This window comes from Mustelus asterias, chromosome 5 (assembly GCF_964213995.1).
Source record: "Mustelus asterias chromosome 5, sMusAst1.hap1.1, whole genome shotgun sequence".
NCBI lineage: Eukaryota > Metazoa > Chordata > Chondrichthyes > Carcharhiniformes > Triakidae > Mustelus > Mustelus asterias.
In genome coordinates, this window is record NC_135805.1 from 21940255 (window position 1) to 21961621 (window position 21367).

At 42.3% G+C, this 21367-nt stretch overlaps 1 protein-coding gene across 6 annotated transcripts in view; it reads right to left on the reverse strand.

Moving 5' to 3' along the window:
- Window positions 1–21367, reverse strand: part of rbks (ribokinase) — a 154535-nt gene that overhangs the window by 99052 nt on the left and 34116 nt on the right. For 4 of the 6 annotated variants that reach the window (XM_078212260.1, XM_078212258.1, XM_078212257.1 and 1 more), the window contains exon 2: window positions 3403–3535. In XM_078212260.1, coding sequence (XP_078068386.1) covers window positions 3403–3535 — 133 coding nt within the window. Of the gene's footprint in view, window positions 1–3402; window positions 3536–6570; window positions 6621–21367 lie in introns of all 6 variants that reach the window. The other 2 variants (XM_078212259.1, XM_078212256.1) reach the window with 2 other exon arrangements.

The window sequence follows — 21367 nt, forward strand, 5'->3', positions numbered from 1 at the left end:
ACGAGCTTTCAGAGCACTGCTCCTTCATCAGGTGACTTGTACTGCTGGTACTAATACTGCTGCCTCACAGCACCAGAGTTCAATTCCGGCCTCAGGTCACTCTCCATGTGGAGTCTGCACATTCTCCCCGTGTCTGCGTGGGTTTCCTCCGGCTGCTCCGGTTTCCTCTCACAGTCCAAAGATGTGTGGGTTAGGTTGATTGGCCGTGCTAAATTGACCCTAGTGTCAGGGGATTAGCAGAGTAAATATGTGGGGTTTAGGGGCCTGAGTGGGATTATGGTTGGTGCAGACTCGATGGGCCAAATGGCCTCCTTTTGCGCTGTGGGGATTCTATGAAGAAGAAATCAGTTCAATGGAGCAGGTATAGGCTGATATGATGGGTCTATCAGGGCAGTTCTGTTTGTGGATTTTGGGAAGGAGTTAGATGCAAGTTGTTTGGGGTTGCAGGGTTATGAGATTGGAGGCTGGCGATGGAAGCTCTCCAGAGAATTGAGGTCAATGGCTGTCCTGGAAACAAAGGCTTCATGTTCGGTGGTGGTTATGCTCCAGCAGGGGATAGAAGAAAGTATCAGGTAAGTGTCAGGCCATTTTGGCTTCTGCTCGGTAGAGGCTGGTACACCAGACAACACCCTTGTCAGGAGATTTGATAGTAATAGTAGGATTATGAGTGCTGAGTGCTGCAAGTTCAAAGGGAGAAAGGTTAAAATGAGCGATGTCAGCAGAGAAATTAAGTCGGCCAATGTCATGCCAGAAATTCTTGGTGGAAAGATCTCGAAATGTAAAGAGGCATGAGGGAGGATTCTGGGTGAAGGGACAGTACAGCAATTGGATAAATGTGCCTACGGTGCAGAAGGAAGATTCCAGACCAAAGTAGTGGCCACTGAGGCAAAGGTGTCATGTTCATTGAGGTAGGGACATAAGGGGATCAGGCTGAGGCTTTTGTCAAGGTGCACTCGTACAAGGAACATAGAAAGTTAACAATTAGGAAGACAAATAGCATGCCAACATTTACTGCAAGAGGACTGAACACAAGAAAGGGGAGATCTTGCTACACGTACGCAAGGCTCTGGTGAGATAACACCTGGAATACTATGTGCAGTTTTACCTGCATTGGAGGCAATACAGTGAGGGTTCACTAGATCAGCCTCTGAAAAGTTAGACGAAGCATATTGCATCCATACTTCTTGGAGCTTAATAGAAATGAGGAATGAGCTCATTTACACATACAAGGTTCTGAAGGAGCTTCACAAAGTAGATACAGAAAGGTTGTTTCCCTTAGCTGGGAAATCTAGAACAAGACTGCAAAGTTTCAGAATAAGAGGGCAATCATTTAGGAGCAGAAATTTCTTCACTCAAAGGTTTGTGAATCTTTGGAATTTTGTAGTCCAGAGGATTGTGGACAGATCATCGGGTATGTTTAAAGACGTGATAGGTTTCTGGTCTCTCAGGACATCAAGAGATATGAGAAGTGGGAAAGTGGAGTTGAAGCCGAAGGTCAGTTTTGACCTTCTTGAAAGGTGGTGTAGAATTGAGTGGCCGCATGGTCTTCTCCTGCGCCTATTTTTTAATGTTTTTATGCTCTGGTAACATAAGGTACAAACTCTGCTGATTAATGGAAATGGGACAGATAACATTCAAAGGAATCTGGATCAATAAGGATCAGTAAAGGCCCACACAAACTGGAGGAACAACACCGCATCTTCCGATTAGGCACATCACCACTTGGAGTCAACACTGAGTTCAATAATTTTAGACTATGAACTTTCTCCTCCATCTTGACCCCATTTAAAAAAAGTTCCAATGTAACCCCTTCCCTCCCCCACAGGGCCATCTGACACTTGTTCTTTAGTTTTGCTTTTGCTGAGCCCTGACCTTTATTCTCCCATTAACACACATTGCTATATTGCCTATGTGCCACTATCAGCACCTTTTATAGCCCTTAACATTGCCATTAGCACTATTTTTGTCTTGTGCCCTAAACACCTTTGTGCAATCTCTCCTCGCTCATACTTATCACTGATCTTCTATTTTGCACTCATCTCTAACAGTAAAAAACCATAACACGTCTCCTTCTCTTTAGCTCTTAAGAGGTCATATAGACTCGAAACATTGACCGGAGCTGTCCACTTCCATTCTGTTTGGGTGCGAATGGCCACAGGAGTGGTAAATCTCGCGAGAGGCCCAAAATCATGTTTTATACTGGCACCTAGTCTCACCACGATTATCAGACCTGTACAGCTGACCATTCCTCCCCCACCCGCCATTATATTATCCACTCACGTTGGCATGATTTACTGCTGGTCTTCCATGACATCTAAAGGAGCCCAGGTGAGTGCATTTTTCAGGGGAAGAGGGACATGCCCGGGCAGTACCCACTGGCAGTGGGGGAGGTTGTTTCATTCCTACTTTTGTCTACTGGGGTGGCCTTTACAAATGGCGCCTTGATCTTTACAAACAAAGTTGCTGGCGGGCTGAGCTTAGCCAGAGCCTGTCCCGCTAATGTGACTTTGTGGAACCCGCCCCTTGGCTTTTTTACTCAATCTCCCCATCAAAACAGCGGAGAGAACTGCCATCGGGGCCTGCTGCCACACTCTGCAAAGAAAAAGGGAAAATTCTGCCCATTCACTCTGTTCCTCTCGCCACAGATGCTGCTAGACCTGCTGTGATAATCCAGCATTTTCTGTTTTTATTTCAGAGTGCGATTAGCAAGGCTACCAAGTATGAAGACGCGTTTCAAAGGAGGAAGGTTTTTTTGTTAAACCTAATGCAGCTCATGGTAAGCTCTCCACTTGCATAAAACTCTGGTTAGGCCACAACTAGAGTACTGCGGGCAGTTCTGGTCACCATACTTTGGAAATGACATGACAGTCCTCGAGACTTGCAGAGGCAATTTACCAGCATGCTTCCAAGTGTGGAAGAATTTGGCTATAAGATTAGGTTGCAGAAGCTGGGGCTCTCCTTGGAGCACAGGTGGTTGAGAGGAGATTTGAGAAGAGGTGTACAAGATTATGACAAGTCTAGATAATGTAGACAAAGGAAAGCTGCTCTCATTAGCTGATGGTCCAAGCACTCAGGGATCTGGCGAGTTAAAGGTTTTGGGAAAGAGATACAGGGCTGATTTAAGGAAGAACTTCTTTAATGCAGTAAACGATAAAGACCTGGAACACTCTGCCTACGAGGGTGGTGGAAATTTGTCAGGATTATGGGGGTTGAACAAGGACTGACGTCAAGAAGATTGACTCCTTCTCATGAATTCGTGAGTGTGCACTAACTATATATGCTGATTTTTCTGTAGGCACTTTATGGACCTGGTAGGTCATGGAAGAGCCAAATTCTCCTCATGGTCCTTGCTTCCATGACAAAGATACAAGTTATTAGTCTACAACCTTATTTTTGTCTTACCTTACCAACCATTGCTGATTTGGCTCCAAGTCGTGCTGCCTGGATACACTGATTGGCTCCTTTCCCTCCAAATCCAATTAAAAACTTGTGCCCATGTATGGTTTCTCCCGCTTTAGGCAAACGTGGTGTATAACTATTGAAAAATAACAAAAACTAGTTCAAATACAATAAATGAGTCTGTATGGCATTTGACACAACATTCCTCCAGTTCTTGCTTTACCAATATTAATTTTGTAGACAGTACCTGGCAAATAGAAACATACAAAATAGGCGCAGGAGTAGGTCATGCGGCCCTTCGAGCCGACTCCACCATTCATTATGATCATGGCTGATCATCCAACTCAATAGTCTGATCCTGCCTTTCCCCCATATCCTTTGATCCCTTTTGCCCCAAGAGCTATCTCTAACTCCTCTTGAAGACATACAATGTTTTGACCTCAACTGTTTTCTGCGATAGTGTACTCGAATTCTCTCACTATGAAGGCCAACATACCATTTGCCTTCTGTATCGCCCGCTGAACCTGCGCGTTTATCTTCAGCGACTGGTGTACGAAGACAACCAGGTCTCGTTGCACATACCCGATCCTAACTTATGGTAATTCAGATAATAATCCGCCTTCCCATTATTGCTACCAAAGTGGATAACCTCACATTTATCCACGTTATACAGCATCTGCCATGCATTTGCCCACTCACTCAGCTTGCCCAAATCACACTGAAGCATCTCTGCATCCTCCACCCAAGTGCATTGTGGCTGGTTATGAGGAGGGTCACAAGTTCAACACAGAGGGAAATGCCTTTGCGGCACGGTGGCACAGTAGTTAGCATTGCTGCCTCACAGAACCAGGGACCCGGGCTCAATTCCGACCTTGGGTCACTGTCTGTGTGGAGTCTGCACGTTCTCCCCGTGTCTGTGTGGACTTCCTCTGGGTGCACCGGTTTCCTCCCAGAGTCCAAAGATGTGTGGGTTAGTGGATTGGAAATGCTAAATTGCCCCTTAGTATCAGGGGGACTAGCTGGGGTAAATGCATGGGGTTATGGGGATAGGGCATGGGTGGGATTGTGGTCTGTGCAGACTCGATGGGCCGAATTGCCTCCTTCTACATTGTAGGAATCTATCTATGCTTCCCCTCTCCATGATAGTGAGGGGAAATGCATTCATTTGGGCTCCCTGTTGCCCAACCCACCCCAACACCCTGCAGGTTTCCCGGATAAAATTGGCTTCTCAGAGACCACCAAGGCAACCAAGAGTACTGTATTTCCCCCCCCCCCCCCCCCAAGCCCACTGCTTTATTTAAAACCTTGCTAATTTTTCAGAACAGCAAGCTTATTTAAGATCAAATTAGAATTTGGTAACAATTGGCATATATTAGGGCACAGGCAGAAATTAACACTGATTCGAATTCTATGCAATTGGATTTGTCTGATGTATCCTTCCTGTATTTTCCCCAAACCACACTGCAATGAGAAAATTAAAATAAATCATTATATCATCGTTGAATTTGAAGTAGAGATCACACTTTCAAACAAGTTAAGCTGAAGAAAAAACTGAAGCTAATATAAAAATGTAGGTGTATCCAAAACAGACTTGATTTTAACACAATTTAAAAATATTAACATATGTGCAGATTTAATTCCATTTAGCGACCAGGATGAAGCAGTCTTAGTAGTAGTGGTATACGATGCACAAAATGGCATACATACAGTCAACCAAGACAATGAAAAAATTCAAATCCACATGCAATCCTAGCATTAGACAGTTTCTATAGAATCCCCACAGTGCAGATCGAGGCCATTCAGCCCATCGGGCCTGCACCGACAACAATCCCACCCCAGGGTCTATCCCCCTAACCCTCCATATTTACCCTGCTAATCCCCCTGACGCTAGGGTCAATTTAGCATGGCCAATCAACCTAACCCGCACATCTTTGGACTGTGGGAGGAAACTGGAGCACCCGGAGGAAATTCATGCAGACACGGGGAGAACATGCAAACTCCGCACAGACAGTGACCCGAAGCTGGAATTGAACCCAGGTCCCTGGCGCTGTGAAGCAGCGATCCATTGTGCCACCGTGCCACCCCGGTATCATCACTACAATTTGACTGGTGTACATGTAGGTTTACAAAATTTTCACTTTTTGAGCGAAATATTTTCTGTGAGAAATTCTCACGCTATGGGAGGTATGTTCTGTTCTTTTCCCCCCCAAACTGTTGGCTCGGGTGAGAAAAGTGGTGTGTAGCTTGCCGGCTGCACTGCTGACTTTTCTTGCCATAGTTTTTAACTATTCTCTTTGTGAGACACTCTTCTGAATTCCTTATCAGAACTACCTTTTATATATGGCTCCTAGCTTTGCTCTCCTCCAAGTGAGAACACACTGTCTGTTACTATCGTATGAAGCTCGATCCTAATGTTCTATCAAGTCATTTATCAACCGATGTTTCCTGGAGATTGGAGCCACAGCTTGGACATTTAGATTGATGGGAAAATTACGAAAATGAGGATGAAAATTTCAAATACATCCTATGGTCATTGGAGATTAAATCCATTTTTCAATATACTTAGTGCTGCTCCCATTTAAGACTGATCAGTCATAAAAGCTCATGATATAGTTGAAGACAATTAATTGAACCAATGATCCTTGAGAAAACAGAAAAACCGAGAGAATTTGTACTGTTGCTCAAAAAAAAGTTAAGAAACTGTGTGGTCGAATGCGTACTTCGCACTCCAGGTTTAAGAAATAATGGGTAATTTGATCTTTCCAATATCCTCCATATGTCCCACCTCCCCATTGCATCCTCCAGATATCTCTCCTCTTTTTTTTGTGGGAGGATCAAATGTTCCTAATCACACCATCAACGCATGGTGGCGTAGTGGATAGTACTCCTGCCTCACAGCGCCAGGAACTCGGGTTCAAGTCCCAGTTTGGGTCACTGTCTGTGTGGAGCTTGCACGTTCTCCCCATGTCTGCGTGGGTTTCTTCCGGGTGCTCCGGTTTCCTCCCACAGTCCGAAAAACGTGCTGGTTAGGTCCATTGGCCATGCTAAATTCTCCCTCAGTGCACCCGAACAGGCACCAGAATGGGGCGACTAGGGGATTTTTACAGTAACTTCATTGCAGTGTTAATGTAAGCCTACTTGTGACACTAATAAATAAATTTTAAAACAAACCACTCTTCAATTAAAAGGTGGAACTCTCAGATGTTCAGGTTCAACAATATCTGGAAGGTAAAGTAAATTATTATTAATATAAGGAGACTTCATTGACACCAACTTTGTTACATACTGCTTAGTTTTATTTCATCCTTGTTGTCCTGTTTTATGTGTAAATAGAACAATACATATGAATGAAAATATGCGTTTTTGGAATTATGGCAGGCCACAAATTTTATACCTGTCAGATTTTCTCTGAAAATGATAGATTAATGGATCAGTTCAAATTTAACGCAACTCAGAATGCCAAGATCTACATAAGATTTGGTTTCATAGTTGAAGCAGTTTTTAATGTCAATATTGACTTTGGTAATAAAAGGTTAATATGGGGAAAAGTTTGTAGACATTACCAAAGCAGAAGGCAGGGAAAATATTGGGAAACAGTGTAATGTGATTCAAAAGGATTCAAATCTTTTAGCAAACTGTCTTCTTAAATGGCAGATGTGGTTCAACATATAAAATAATTAGTATTGGGAGAAAAGATTTGAAAGGGGGATGTGCTAAATATGTACTGTCTGCTGGCTAGGAAAAAAATTGAGGTTTTGCAAATGGATTTATGAAAACTTTCCCATTGCTAAAACAAAGTGTCAGATTGCAATAGCACACGGATAAAGGACAAACTATAAGAGGCTTTCCTGGTGCTATTTAAGACTTCATCTCAACTATTTTGTGCTGTTCCGATCATCTCCTCATAGAAAGGTTCTTTTTTCTTGAAAAGGTACATGATGACATTGGGTGGCACAAATCCAAGTTGTGGGACTTGTTCTCTTTGGAAAACAGGAAATTCAAGGGTCGATCAGAAATTTTGATGATCATGAAGGGAATTGGTTTGGTAACATGCTTTCTTTCTCTTAATAAGAATTTGAGTTATATATCAATACTTACTGCTTTCAATGCAACTTCCTTTCATATTAAAAACACTTGTTGCCCATTAGACCATCATTAAGGACAATAATAATCAAGTGATATAAACTCAATACGGCACACAGGATTTATTCCAGTTCCAAAGGGAATAAAATATTTTAGTGAAAAAATTCTGTATTGCACCTTTTCCTCACAGTATTCATCGGCAATTTCTAACTAATTGCATCAAGACCTTATTGCGTGCTTAACAGCTCAATGTTTTCCATAAAATAATGTTAATCTAAACTGTATCCCTAATTAACCGAACCAATTGCCTTTAAACTCATTCTATTCTCTCAAGTTATCAAGTAGTACTGCTGGTATACTGAACAACAACAGAAACAGAAACTTGACACACGGAACAGTACGATTCATAATCATACAACTCTGCATTGTGCGCACTGTGTAAACACCATCGGAAAAAAAGTGAGGGTAATAATAACTAGAACTTCTCTGAATTTACCTGGAAATGTTGCGCAAGCCATCAGGTGCGAGACCATAAACATTTATTACCAAGAAAATAGTCATGTTATAGCTTTACAGATCTACAGTAAACATAGAATACACATTCTACAGATAACAACATATCACCTTTCTTCAATCCCTTTTGAATTGGATTAAGTCTTTTGTTGATCAGTCTATCAAGAAATAATGTGCAAAGTGTGGCAGAGTCCAAACACCAACTATCTAAGGAATGTCACAAACCCTGACTAACTGAACAAGGTAGGATGGCTACCGAAAAAGAATATTCAGCAGCTATTCTGTTTCAGATAGACGCCATTGTACTTTATCAAGACTGCTCACTGCTTGTAAGTTCTTCCTCCTGGACCTGTCTGCAGCCTGTATTCCATTCCACACCCAGGCTTTGTTGACCGATGCTCAGGTCTCCACACAGCAGCATTGTGGAAAAGCACATTGCGACCATTCACGCCAAAGGCATCTTCTAATCCTGCTGACGGTGCACCCCCACCCTGGGTTTCCCGGCGGCGTGGGGTGGATCCAATGGGAAATCCCATTGACAGCGGCAGGACCAGAAGATCCCACCGCTGGCCAGTGGCAGGCTACCTCCTGCCACCGCTGGGAGGCCACAGAATCCCGCCCAATGCCTTTGCAGTCTGACATTATCCCTTCTGAAACTTAAGTCAGTTAAATGAACACCTGGCTTTGTCCATTTCACCAGTGCTTAGGCCCAGGCTGCATAAACTATTGGAGCCAGGAAGGAGGGCAGTGGGAAAGGTTGGAAGAGAGAGAGAGAGAGCGGGAGAGAGGTGAGCAAGAACAGAGAAAGAGAAATAGAGAAATGAACATGATAACTCAGGTCGTGGAGGAAAATGGAGAACTGAAGAAATCCTCTAGTGGAAGGGAGAAGGGCCTTACATAAAGTTTAATCTTAACAAGTTGATACTACATTATAGCATATTCACTAACACAGCATCTACAAAGCTGCAGGAGAGTTACACATCAATTCAAGAAGATAAATTTAGGTTTAATTTGATTTGTCACATGTATTAGTATACAGTGAAAAGTATTGTTTCTTGCGCACAGACAAAGCATACGGTACATAGGGAAGGAGAGAGTGCAGAATGTGGTATTACAGTCATAGCTAGGGTGTAAAGATCAATTTCATGTGAGGTAGGTCCGTTCAAAAGTCTGATGGCAGCAGGAAAGAAACTGTTCTTGAGTCGGTTGGTACGTGACCTCAGACTTTTGTATCTTTTTCCCAACGGAAGAAGGTGGAAGAGAATATGTCCGGGCTGCGTGGGGTCCTTGATTATGCTGGCTACTTTTCCGAGGTAGATGGAAGTGTAAACAGAGTCAATGGATGGGAGGTTGGGTTGAATGATGGACTGGGCTTCATTCACAACCCTTTGTAGCTCCTTGCAGTCTTGGATAGAGCAGGAGCCATACCACGCTGTGAATCAAGGGTGAACCATTCTGGTACAAACTGTCCTATATATGGAGCCTACCTAGTCAGGTACCCCTCCTCACGCTGCATCACCATGCGGGTCACGGTGTTGGGCTTGGGAGCCAGTCAGAAGCTACAGAACACAGAGAAATAAAGCGCTAGCCTGAAAATTCAGAGCTCCAAGCCTCAATGGTGAATTTCTGAATCCTGCGGCTCCTGAACTGCATGAAGTCCTGGTTCAGTTACTGAAGGTGGTGGAAGAGGCACATCCTACTGAGACTTGGGAATGTTCCTCTCCAGGACACCCCAGGAGCAGTCTATCAGAGAGGCAGCCTTGACTCATGGTGAAGTTTCGAAATGGGTAATAAAACAAGATATTTTTCTCAAAGTTATGTTAATTCCCTTTTTTATAAAATAGGGGAATACTTCGAACTCACGATCCCCTTTAAGATTCAAAAACTGTTTTAGAATTCAGATCCCAATGTAAACCAAAGGGGTGAGAATCCAGAGAACACCAGATCCCAGTGCAATGCCATATTTAGAATGACCAGTCCAAGCACATCACAAAACACGTCACTTAAAATTGGTATCATTTTCACAAGCCAACCAACATACATTCCTATATTCATGGGTGAAATGTACTCTTCACCATTTCTGTCTTCATGCAGTGTAAATGACAGAACTGAAGAAATACTACAGTACATGATTTAGATGTCCTATCAGAACAGGATAAAAGGTGTAACTTTCCATATTGTACAGTACCTTGTTTTTTTTTTAATGTGGAACTATTCCCCTGTCCCACAGCACCCCCTGAAAATGTAAAGTGCTAAACCAAGGGCAACATAAGAAGTAGGAGCGTATGGCATAGGGGCCCTCGTGCCTGCTCTGCAATTCAATAAGATAATGGTTGATCTTCTATCTGAATCTTTTCCACTCCATCCCCATATCTTTTGATCCTAAATCTATAGATCTCAACCTTAAATATACTCGATGATTGAGCATTGATAGCGCCCTGGGGTAAAGATTTCCAAAGATTCACAATCCATGCAGTGAAGAAAGTTCTTCGCATCCTAGCCAGAAATGGCCACCCCCTTATCTTGAAACTGTAAACACTTGGGGCGAATTTTCCTGTGCCGCCTGCCACGGGAATCGGAGCAGGCGTGGGGCGGTGCAAGGACAGGTCCATTGACCTCGGGCGGGACTTTATGGTTTCAGGACAAGTGTGGCCATAAAATGCCGCTCTTAGTTCTGGACTCTCCAGTCAAGGAAAACAGCCTCTCACCCTGTGAGACGTGCTATTGTGCGAAGAAATGACAGAAATGCAAGTTGCTGTTAGCAAAGGCATTCATACATGTGCACTTTACAGCAGGAGTCACTGAATTATTTTCCCAGGTGATCTGCTGCCAATTCTCTCAGCCTCTTAATGCCATTCCTAACTTGATATAAAACAGATAGCAAATTGGGCACTCCCTGTTGTGTATGACACAGTTACACATTTTGTTCTCAGAAATGCTGAACCAGAACATTCCTTAAAAGATATCTGAAGTAATCATTCTTCATTTCTAATCAGCTCATATTTCAGCATTCCTCCCCCGTATGTCACTGGATCACTGTTTTGACATTTAATACCAAAATCTATTCCGAGGAATCTTAATATGTCAGCAATGGAAAGAAATGTGTTTGTACTACACCTGGAATTCACTTAGACAGTTCCTAACTAATCCCAGAAGAGACATGTGAGGAGAAATTGTTGCTTGACCACAAACATTTAAATATAGTAACCAAAAGAGCAGTTTTCAAATTCTAATAATTAATTGTTGAGGTTCTTTTAAAGATAGTTCTAGCTTTCTTTCTCTCATGGGTTATTGCCTGGAACTAAAAGGCCCTGATTTTAGGGATTAGCTTTCATCAAAGTCGATGGAAAACGATAGGGAATTGCAAATGAAGGGGAATTTTTTCCATGCGGTGATTAAACTGTTGAATGGATTTTGTTGGTTCTACAGGCTGTATTCGGTTGGACTACGGGATGCAATAAGTTCCATGATGGAAACCATACATTCTGAATAACTAAAACATTCTCTCCCCAAAGATGCTTTCAGATCCGTTGAGATTTTCCAGCATTTTCTGTTTTTGCAACTAAAACAAATACATTCATTTAAAAATGGAAGATGCCATTTTAAGGATGCTTGTTCTCTGAATTAACTGGCTGGATCTTGCTCAAAAACATATCACATTAATGATGCACAGTAAGAAGTCTCACAACAGCAAATTTAAGTCCAACAGGTTTATTTGGAATCATGGACTTGATGGACTTATGCTGTTGTGAGACTTCTTACTGTGCCCACCCCAGTTCAACGCCGGCATCTCCACATCATTAATGATGCATGGCATTATTAATATGCAACAGGAGATTAAGAGATACAATACGAGTTGTGAATCTTCAGAACTTTAGTTGCTTTTTCACTTATTTATTCAATAGATGTGAGGCATTGCAGGCATTTACTGCTTCTATTGAGGAGATGGTGGCGAGACAGCTTCCTCAATTGCTGCAGTCTCTGGGAACGTACTCCCACAGCGTTGTTAGAAAGTGAATTCCAGGATTATTGTCCAGCAATGATGGAACAGGGAGGTGTCTCCAAGTCAGGATGGTGTGGGGTCTGGAGGTAGCGTTCCCACATGCCTACTGCACTTGTCCTTCTCTAGATGGCAGTGCTCGTAGTTTTGGGAGATGCTGTTGAAGAAGCCTCGGCAAATTGCTGCAGTGCATCTTGAAGTTGGTACACAATGCAGCCAGTGCGCCAGTGGTGGAGGTGGGTGGAAGAAGCGGGCTGTTACGCTGTGGATGGTGTGGAACTTCTCATGTGAAGAAGTTGGGACTATTCATTAAGCCTCTTCCTCTAACTCGTTGCTTAATTGTCCACCACCATTCATTATAATGTGGCAGGATTGCAGCATTTTGATCTGATCTATTGGCTATGGGATCCTTTAGTTATGGCGATAGAATGTTGCTTCTACTGTTGGCATCTCATTTTCAACTATGCCCGGTACTGCTCCTGACGTGCTCTCTGACTTGCTTCATTGAACCAAAGTTGATCCCCCCTCAGGTCATGGGGTTATATATTGTGGTGCCCAGTGGAAGCAGTTTTGAGGCAGCAGGTCGGTTCTGAATCTATCCCATTCAGCACAACACTACGACCACTCAACACGATGGAGGATATATTTCACTGTGAAGATGGGACTTGGTCTCCGAAAGAACTGTATGGTGGTTATTTCTACCATGGACAAATCCATCTGTGACAAGTAGATTGGTGCGTCTGACCAGCTGGTGGGCCTGGGCATGGAAGGTGATGGAGGAATCTGGGATGTTGACTGGAAGGTACAATGCTGCGAATATGACTGTGTTAACCTATTGTTTGACCAGTCTGTAGGACACTTATCTCAACATTGGCATAAGGCCACAAACGTAAGTGAGGAGGACTTTGCAAGGTCAACTGGGCTGGATATGCCTCCATCAAATCTGGTCCAAATCAAAGCCAAGTGGTTCTTGCAGTTTTATTCTTATTTGAGGTAAATTAATATCTTGAGCTCAGAAATTGAAAACAAACAGTTTAATCAAGAATCAGAATCAGAATTTTAAAAAGAGTTTTATATCTTCAGAATGTGCATTGTTCTTAGAGGTGGTTCAGTCTCAATTTTAGAAATCATAGAACTCATAGAAACCCTACAGTACAGAAAGAGGCCATTCGGCCCATCGAGTCTGCACTGACCACTAATCCCACCCAGGCCCTACTCCCATATCCCGACAGATTTACCCACTAATCCCTCTAACCTACTCATCTCAGGACACTAAGGGCAATTTTTAGCATGGCCAATCAACCTAACCCGCACATCTTTGGACTGTGGGAGGAAACTGGAGCACCCGGAGGAAACCCACACAGGCACAAGGAGAACGTGCAAACTCCACACAGACATGTTGTTGATAATATTTATTCATGCTCCTTATTAAAAGTAAATAAGGTCTACAATGTTCTGGCATTGTATTTTTAATTTTATTCTTACTCTTTTTTCTTTTAAGTATGGTTTTGGTTTTATTTTTTCCTCACTTGCGAAATCCAATCTTTTTTCCCCTCTCTATTTCTTTCTGTATCTGACTTGACTCTATTCAACCTCCTTCTCAGTTGTCCCCCTCTGTTTCTTTGTGAACCCTTAAATCCTATTAGCTAAGGATTTGCACACTTGATCCCACCGTTCACTAAGGTCCCAGATGCCTCGTTATTTTTGTCCTACAGGACATGCTGCAAGATATCCCATTCTGCTAAGGTCCGGCCCCATTCAATTTTTAGTTGAATATTTAATGTTAATTTGAGCAACAGATCAAAGCAGGGCTTTGAATATGAAATCTTAAGATCTGAATACTATTTTATAAGTGAACATCCTGTGCTACACTTCATATAAATTGAAAGGCTTGGCTTTATCATCATTAGAGGCTGGTAGTGGGAGTTGGGGAAATCCATAGCTTCACATGTCCACTTTGGGAGAAAGTGCTCGCAAAGATGGGATCTTCATTGTTGGGTGGGCGCAAGCTGCAATTGGGCCAGCCAACCTGGGAAAGTGATCAGAGACAATCATAGGGGCTGCTGGGTGCCAAGAGGGGTGTTTAAAAAAACTTTATCCCAACTGTGATGACATAAGGCCCTCTAGCCCACAACTTCATCCATGCCAACTTATTCCCCCCATGCCAAGCTATGTCCTTCATCACCTGACATGGACCCTCATGCACCCCGATGCCAAGCTATGCTCTGCATCGGAGCATAGCTATGACCCCTCATGCCCCCATTCCAACTCTGGCACTTCCATGCCCATTGATTTATTTGTACAGTGTAGAGAATCAATGTAGCCTTTATTGACAGAAAGATGTGAAAAAGAAAAGTCTTAATATAGTAATTCATTATTTTCTGCTATGTTAAAAAGTCATTCTAATACAGGGCAATAAAAGTGTCAATCATGCAGATCCTTTACTGTATCAATAACAGAAACTACAAACATTTGAAACCTCTTAATGCTCTGCAAATAAACACTGTGAAATCAACAGCAAAGATCAGAAAGCCAGAGCTGTCAATCAAGGAGAACCCTGGGGTTCAGCTGTTTCAACTGAGTAATGGATTTCTGGGCTTTCAGCCAGGAATGTATAATGAGCGTCCAGTTATACATGGAGTTTTCTCGGCAGGCAATCGGGGAAGCTGTCATTTAAGTTATCTAAGTAGAAGGGGTTTCCTGGAAAAGGTGCCGGACAAACATCTTCAAATTAGTATAAACTTTGTTTTTGTCCTTGAAGAGGTTTGTAATACTGAAGGTTAAGTCGCTGACAAATAACCAACAAGGAAAGCTCTGCAATCTGAACAATGGAAGGGACTCTTGTAAATTAATTTTAAAAGTTTTATCCTGGACAACTGCCCACACCACTCTTCTGGTCTGACTAGAAAATGGATTGTTTATTCTGGTGTTATGTGGTACAGAACTGAATCCTATTAAATACAAGCAGACCATTGTTAAAATTCAACGGAAATGGACCACAGATTTGCAGGAAACATTCCCGACAACTTCCTTACTTTTGATAAATTCCTGTGTTTTACTGAAATTGAAAAGGAAATTGTAAAAAAAGTGTAAAGAAAACAAATTAGCCAGTCGTTATGATTTTTTTTCCCTTCCTAGATTAACAGGACATATGTCATTATTCATTAATGTGTCACCTTCCTGATTCCAAGCAATCCATTGAAAACATTGGAGATGTAATGCAACTGTAAAAAGACACGAACACAAATTATCACGTCTTAACTTCACTCAGTTCAAACCCCTTACCTGCTGAGCTTCCTTCCCAATTAAATGGGCACACTCCCATAAAGCTAAATGTGAGTTCTTAATGATGCACAGTTTGACTAATTCATGTTTCATGCTGGGGAATCTCACACATAAGCTAAACGATATCACCGACGCAAATGCAGGAGAAGATGCTGAAAGGGAAATCTCTTCTGCTATGCAATAAACATGTTGCCGCCATTTCTCCTCATAAGTAAACTGTGTATCACAAAATCAATGCCCAGCAAATGTTTTACTTCCCCTGATTATTAAATGAGATGAGTCGCCATTAGTCCAATACAGATGACCATTTCATATGGTATGATTCTCTTTTAAAAAGAGTCAGTTTGAAGTACTCGGGCAACACAAGTCTTTGCCTCATCCTTTGTCCGTCACCTAGGAAAAGATGCGAGACACCATATAGAATGGGAAGGGTAAGTGATCTACTTTCACAATTACCTTGTATTAAATCAAGTCCTTTCTGAGTTTGTGGAAGGCTGTTTTGCAAAAAATGAAAACAGACATGATCTGATAATTGGTCACATGCTGCCATCCCTACTGGGCCACACACCCACTCCATGGGGGTCCGCTTGTCTTATGTGACTGGACTGCATTCTTTGTATTCTTCAGAGAGAAAAACATCTGGGTTCAATCAGGAAGCCCATAAAAATCATTTCGAAACAGCCGCAAAAATCCAGTGTGCCCTTTTTATAGCTGGCAATATTTCCAAATTTTAAAAATACGTTAAAAATTGGAATACCGCTAATGTTTCATTCTTTGACAGAAGTCTTGTTCTTTTATTTTTAAAAAACACTCACGGAATAGGAATTATTTTGTTTGTGGTATTATTGGGCTCGAAAGTTTCTAAAGCCGATGAGCTGATCTGTGCTGTGGCATATAAAAACACAAAGAAAAATGTCCTAATGACATGAACAGATCAATTCTCAAGACGTTTGGCACTGGATTGGCTAAAGTCAAGAGCCAACTTTTCCAGTCTGGGTGACTCTTCGTCTGGCTCGGTTCTCTCCCCACAGATGCTGTCAGACCTGCTGAGATTTTCCAGCATTTTATGTTTTTGTTTCAGATTCCAGCACCCGCAGTATTTTGCTTTCATATTATTTTGGCTAAATTCAAGTTAGTTAGAAATTAACTTGAAAAATTAAGTGACCGAACGAGGTAGTTTGGTTAAAATACTTAAATTTTATTTACTTAAGTCGGTCACTAAAAGTAATAAAAACATGAGTGGTCATGGAACGGATGATTTGGCTGCTGTTTAGCATTAATACTGTAGTAATAAGAGTACTCCTGTCACATGGGTAATTTAATTACAGTGAGAGAGACACTCAGCAGGTTAGGCTGCACCTGTAGAGAGGGGAAGGAAGGGTTAATATTTCAGGGCAATGACCTGCTACGCTCCACACATGCTGCCTGCCCTGCCGAGTGTTTCCAGCTTTTTATGATTTAATTGCAAATTTCTAGCATCTGCAATGTTTCAATTTAATAAAAAACAAAATGCGGTGTTTATTACAGTGCAAAGAGGTTTTGTTTGAACTGAACTTTTAAAATTGGCGAGACAGTCTGCAAGTTCAAGGAATAAAAAGGAGAGGAAAAAAAAACTAGGAATAGTAGTGCCACCCATAGTTACTGACCCACTCCAAATACCGTTACCACTAAATAAGGTCATTAACTCATAGAGAATGGCCTAAATCTATAAAGGATTACTCATAAAAACAAGTAACTGGCAAAAAAACTGTAACTAATCACTGAAGGGTCTGACCACACTCAGAGGATTACTCAACATATCCCTATAAAAGATAATTTATTGAGGTTGACTGGAAAAGTGACAATAAAAAGAAAATGCTTTTCACCAGGAAACTAGGGTTCACAGTTTATCAGCTATTCATGCAGGAAGGCTTCACAATGGGGGAAAAACCCCTACATTTTCAGATGATTTTCCAGTGGCCTGTTCTGACACTGCGAATTTATTACAGAAATATTTTCACAAATTCCAAGCTGTTGTAATAACTAGAAAGTTCAAGGGCACACAAAGGGGACCCTGCAGGATTCTAGTTAGAACCACTACCCAAGGGGGAAATGAAGCTGTACAATGGCTTTGGCGAGAACATGAAAACATTATTTTGTCTGTAGAATTTTACTTGATCCTTGCAGTGACAATCTCTGACCATCCAAGTAAGTGCTTTGCACGGGAGATTAGCAGTGTTTTGGCCGTAGAACTGAAGTCAGTACTATTCATCGTCAATTAGTTTATATACTGCAGCAGTACAAGAATAATTCTCTTAGGTGCCCCTCTGCCTCTCCACTATTTAACCTCAAATACAAATCGTCCAAAAGTATACATTGTAAAAGCAGTAGTAGCTGTTCTGGATTTGCTTGCATGTTCTCGAATCTCCTACCACTATTGCTCTTCTCGTCTTCTTTTGCTCCCTGTGCAACTGAACCATGTGGTGCAAAGAACCTGCCTCTGGCTGCAGTCCCTAGATGAACCATGCTATCCATGAACCTCTCAAACTCATGGTGTCATAGTGACACCAACTGATTTGATTTGATTTATTATTGTCACATGTATTAGTATAAAGTGAAAAGTTTTGTTTCTTGCGCGCGAAACAGACAAAGCATACCATTCATAGAGAAGGAAGCGAGAGAGTGCAGAATGTAGTGTTACAATCATAGCTAGGATATAGAGAAAGATCAACTTAATGCAAGGTAGGTCCATTCAAAAATTTGACAGCAGCAGGGAAGAAGCTGTTCTTGAGTCGATTGGTACGTGACCTCAGATTTTTGTATCTTTTTCCCGGTGGAAGATGGAAGAATGTCCAGGGTGCAAGGGGTCCTTAATTATGCTGGCTGCTTTGCCGAGGCAATGGGAAGTGTAGACAGAGTCAATGGATGGGAGGCTGGTTTGCGTGATGGATTGAGCTACATTCACGACCTTTTGTAGTTTCTTGTGGTCTTGGGCAGAGCAGGAGCCATACCAAGCTGTGATACATTCAGAAAGAATGCTTTCCATGGTGCATCTGTAAAGGTTGGTGAGAGTCGTAGCTGACATGCCAAATTTCCTTAGTCTTCTGAGAAAGTAGAGGCATTGGTGGGCTTTCTTAACTATAGTGTTGGCATGGGGTACGACCAGGACAGGTGTTGGTGATTTGGACACCTAAAAATATGAAGCTCTCAACCATTTCTACTTCGTCCCCATTGATGTAGCAGGGGCATGATCGTTGAAGTCGATGACAATATCCTTAATTTTGTTGACATTGAGGGAGAGATTATTGTCACCGCACCAGTTCACCAGATTCCCTATCTTTTTCCTGTATTCTTGTCTCATCATTGTTTGAGATCCGACCCACTACAGTGGTGTCGTGAGCAAACTTGAAAATCGATTTGGAGGGGAATTTGGCCACACAGTCATAGGTGTAAAAGGAGTATAGTAAGGGGCCGAGAACACAGCCTTGTGGGGCACTGGTGTTGAGGATGATCGTGAAGGAGATATGGTTCCCTATCCTTACTGATTGTAGTCTGTGAGTTAGGAAGTTCAGGATCCAATCACAGAGTGAGGAGCCGAAGCCCAGGCCGCGGAGTTTGGAGATGAGTTTCGTAGGAATAATGGTGTTGATGGCTGAGCTGTAGTCAATAAATAGGAGTCTGACATAGGTGTCTTTGTTATCTAGGTGTTCTAGGGTTGAGTGCAGGGCCGGGGAGATGGCGTCTGCTGTAGACCTGTTGCGGCGGTAGGCAAACTGTAGTGGATCCTGGCACTCCAGGACGCTGGAATTGATTCGTGCCATGACTAATCTTTTGAAGCACATCATAATGATGAATGTCAGAGCCACCGGCCGATAATCATTAAGGTACGCTGCTTGGCTTTTCTTTGGTACTGGGATGATGGTCATCTTCTTGAAGCAGATAGGGACCTCAGATTGTTGTAAAGAGAGGCTGAAGATGTCTGTGAATACATCCGCCAGCTGATCCACGCAGGATCGGAGTGCTTGTCCGGGGGAGTATTCGCATACCCCCCGGTACTCAGGTTTGGGAATCCGGAGCTCGAGCTGCTGAAGCTTACCTGCACATATGGATATCCATAAAATGGGAAGCATCCTGAAATTCCCACATGGAGCAGGATGCACATCCCACACATCCAAGCTGTCTTATCATTGCAGTATTTATTAGATAACGTAAATTAGTACTTTAATTAATAAAGCTGTTTCTCCTCTGCTGGTGTCACTTATATAGAGAGAGGCCAACTGAAATGTTTCACTTAATCTATTTTCTGGAAACCTAGATTTTAATTTACTGCAAGTCTACAGCTTTTTAATGTTACTCTCCCTTATTATTGAATTATAACTTTATCCTCCAGATCAGATTAACTGATTGAGAACTGAGTGTAATATGACAAATTGATTTTGATTGAAAACGCACTCCATATGACTCCTTGTCCTTTGACTTCACTTCGCTTCTAAGACAGTCGGATCCCTGTCTTAGAACTCTAAGGCAGTTCGAGCTCTAACTGTCTCAGAAAGTTAGGCAGAGCTCTGGGCATTCAGCACCTGCTTACTTTTTAAAGATTAACTGATCATTTTTCTCCTTCCATGGAACGTCACACATTGATTATTTTTTGCTCCAATTGTGGTAGTTTCACTCTTTATCCTGTCTCTGTTCTCAGTGTGTTCCCACTACTGGTCTCGCTGTTTATACTGCAATCGCTCTGGCTGTGATCCCACTTTTCATTCTGCATCCATTCCTCCTGTGTTCCCACTGCTGCTCTTGGTGTCACGTTGCCACTTTTCTTGCTGAGGCTTAGGCTTTTTAAAGAAAAGAAAGCCTCATCAACTTGTCTTGTCTCTTCAAATATTTCTGTATGCGGATCCCCTGGTCTCTCTCCTGCGTCCCAATTAAAATCGTACCCTTTACTTTATATTGCCTTTCTCCATGCCAAATCTAACATGTTTCTGCTCATTTCACCAGTCTATGTCATGAATTTACTATTATCCTCCTCACTGCATACGACATTTCCAAGCTATGCTTCAGCTGTAAACTTTGAAATTATGCCATCTATACCTACAGCCGGGTTGTTATAGATTGCAAATCAGACAGATCAAAGCCCGAGTGACCTGGAGCATCATCTTCATGAAATTCTGAACCTCCCTTGCTTGCACAATCAAGAGATGAATGTCTATTCTATCTGCTTGCTTGTCGTTTTATGTTATGCTTCACAGATAACTAGCAACATCGGTGAACATTGGGACACCTTATTTAGATAGTTAGGAGCTAAGAACTTCAGGTGCCAACCGGCAAGTTACGCTCGTTGTGAGCAGCCACCAGATTTTTAAGTCCCTACAATGTTCGCCAGCTTGGAAATTCCATGGAAATAAAAAAAAAGGTTGAATTTCTGCGTGGGTTCTCGCACTGCAACTTCAGCAACGCTGCTGCGGAAAGTCTGGAAAAATAATGTAGAACTGTTCACACTATTTCTGGTGTTTCCATGGCTCTTCTGCCAAAGTTACAGCTGGCGAGTGGGAGAACTCCCACAGAAATTCACCCAAATCATTACAATTAGAAACTGAACAGGCTTCCAATCAGTTTCTATCTTGGACAACTTTTGTAAAGGATGTGCTGGCAAGAGTTATACAAAACTTCAGCGGAAATATATAGGTTATAAATACAGTGAATCAGAAACTTCTTTAAATTGGTCTGCCATTATTAAAACCTGACCCTCCATTTTATCTTGGAGTTTTTCCATTTTAAAAAATTCATCTGTGGGGCATGGGCGTCGCTGGCTGGCCAGCATTTATTGCCCATCCCTAGTTGCCCTTGCACAGAGGGCAGTTGAGTCAATCACATTGCTGTGGCTCTAGAGTCACATGTAGGCCAGGCCAAGCAAGGACGGCAGATTTCTTTCCCGAAAGGACATTCGTGAACCAGATGGGTTTTTCCGACAATTGACGATGGTTTCATGGTCTTCAGTAGATTCTTAATTCCAGGTCTTTTTATTGAATTCAAATTCCACCAGCTACCGTGGCGGGATTCGCACCCCGGTCCCTAGAACACTTGAACCCTCAGATATGATAGGACACA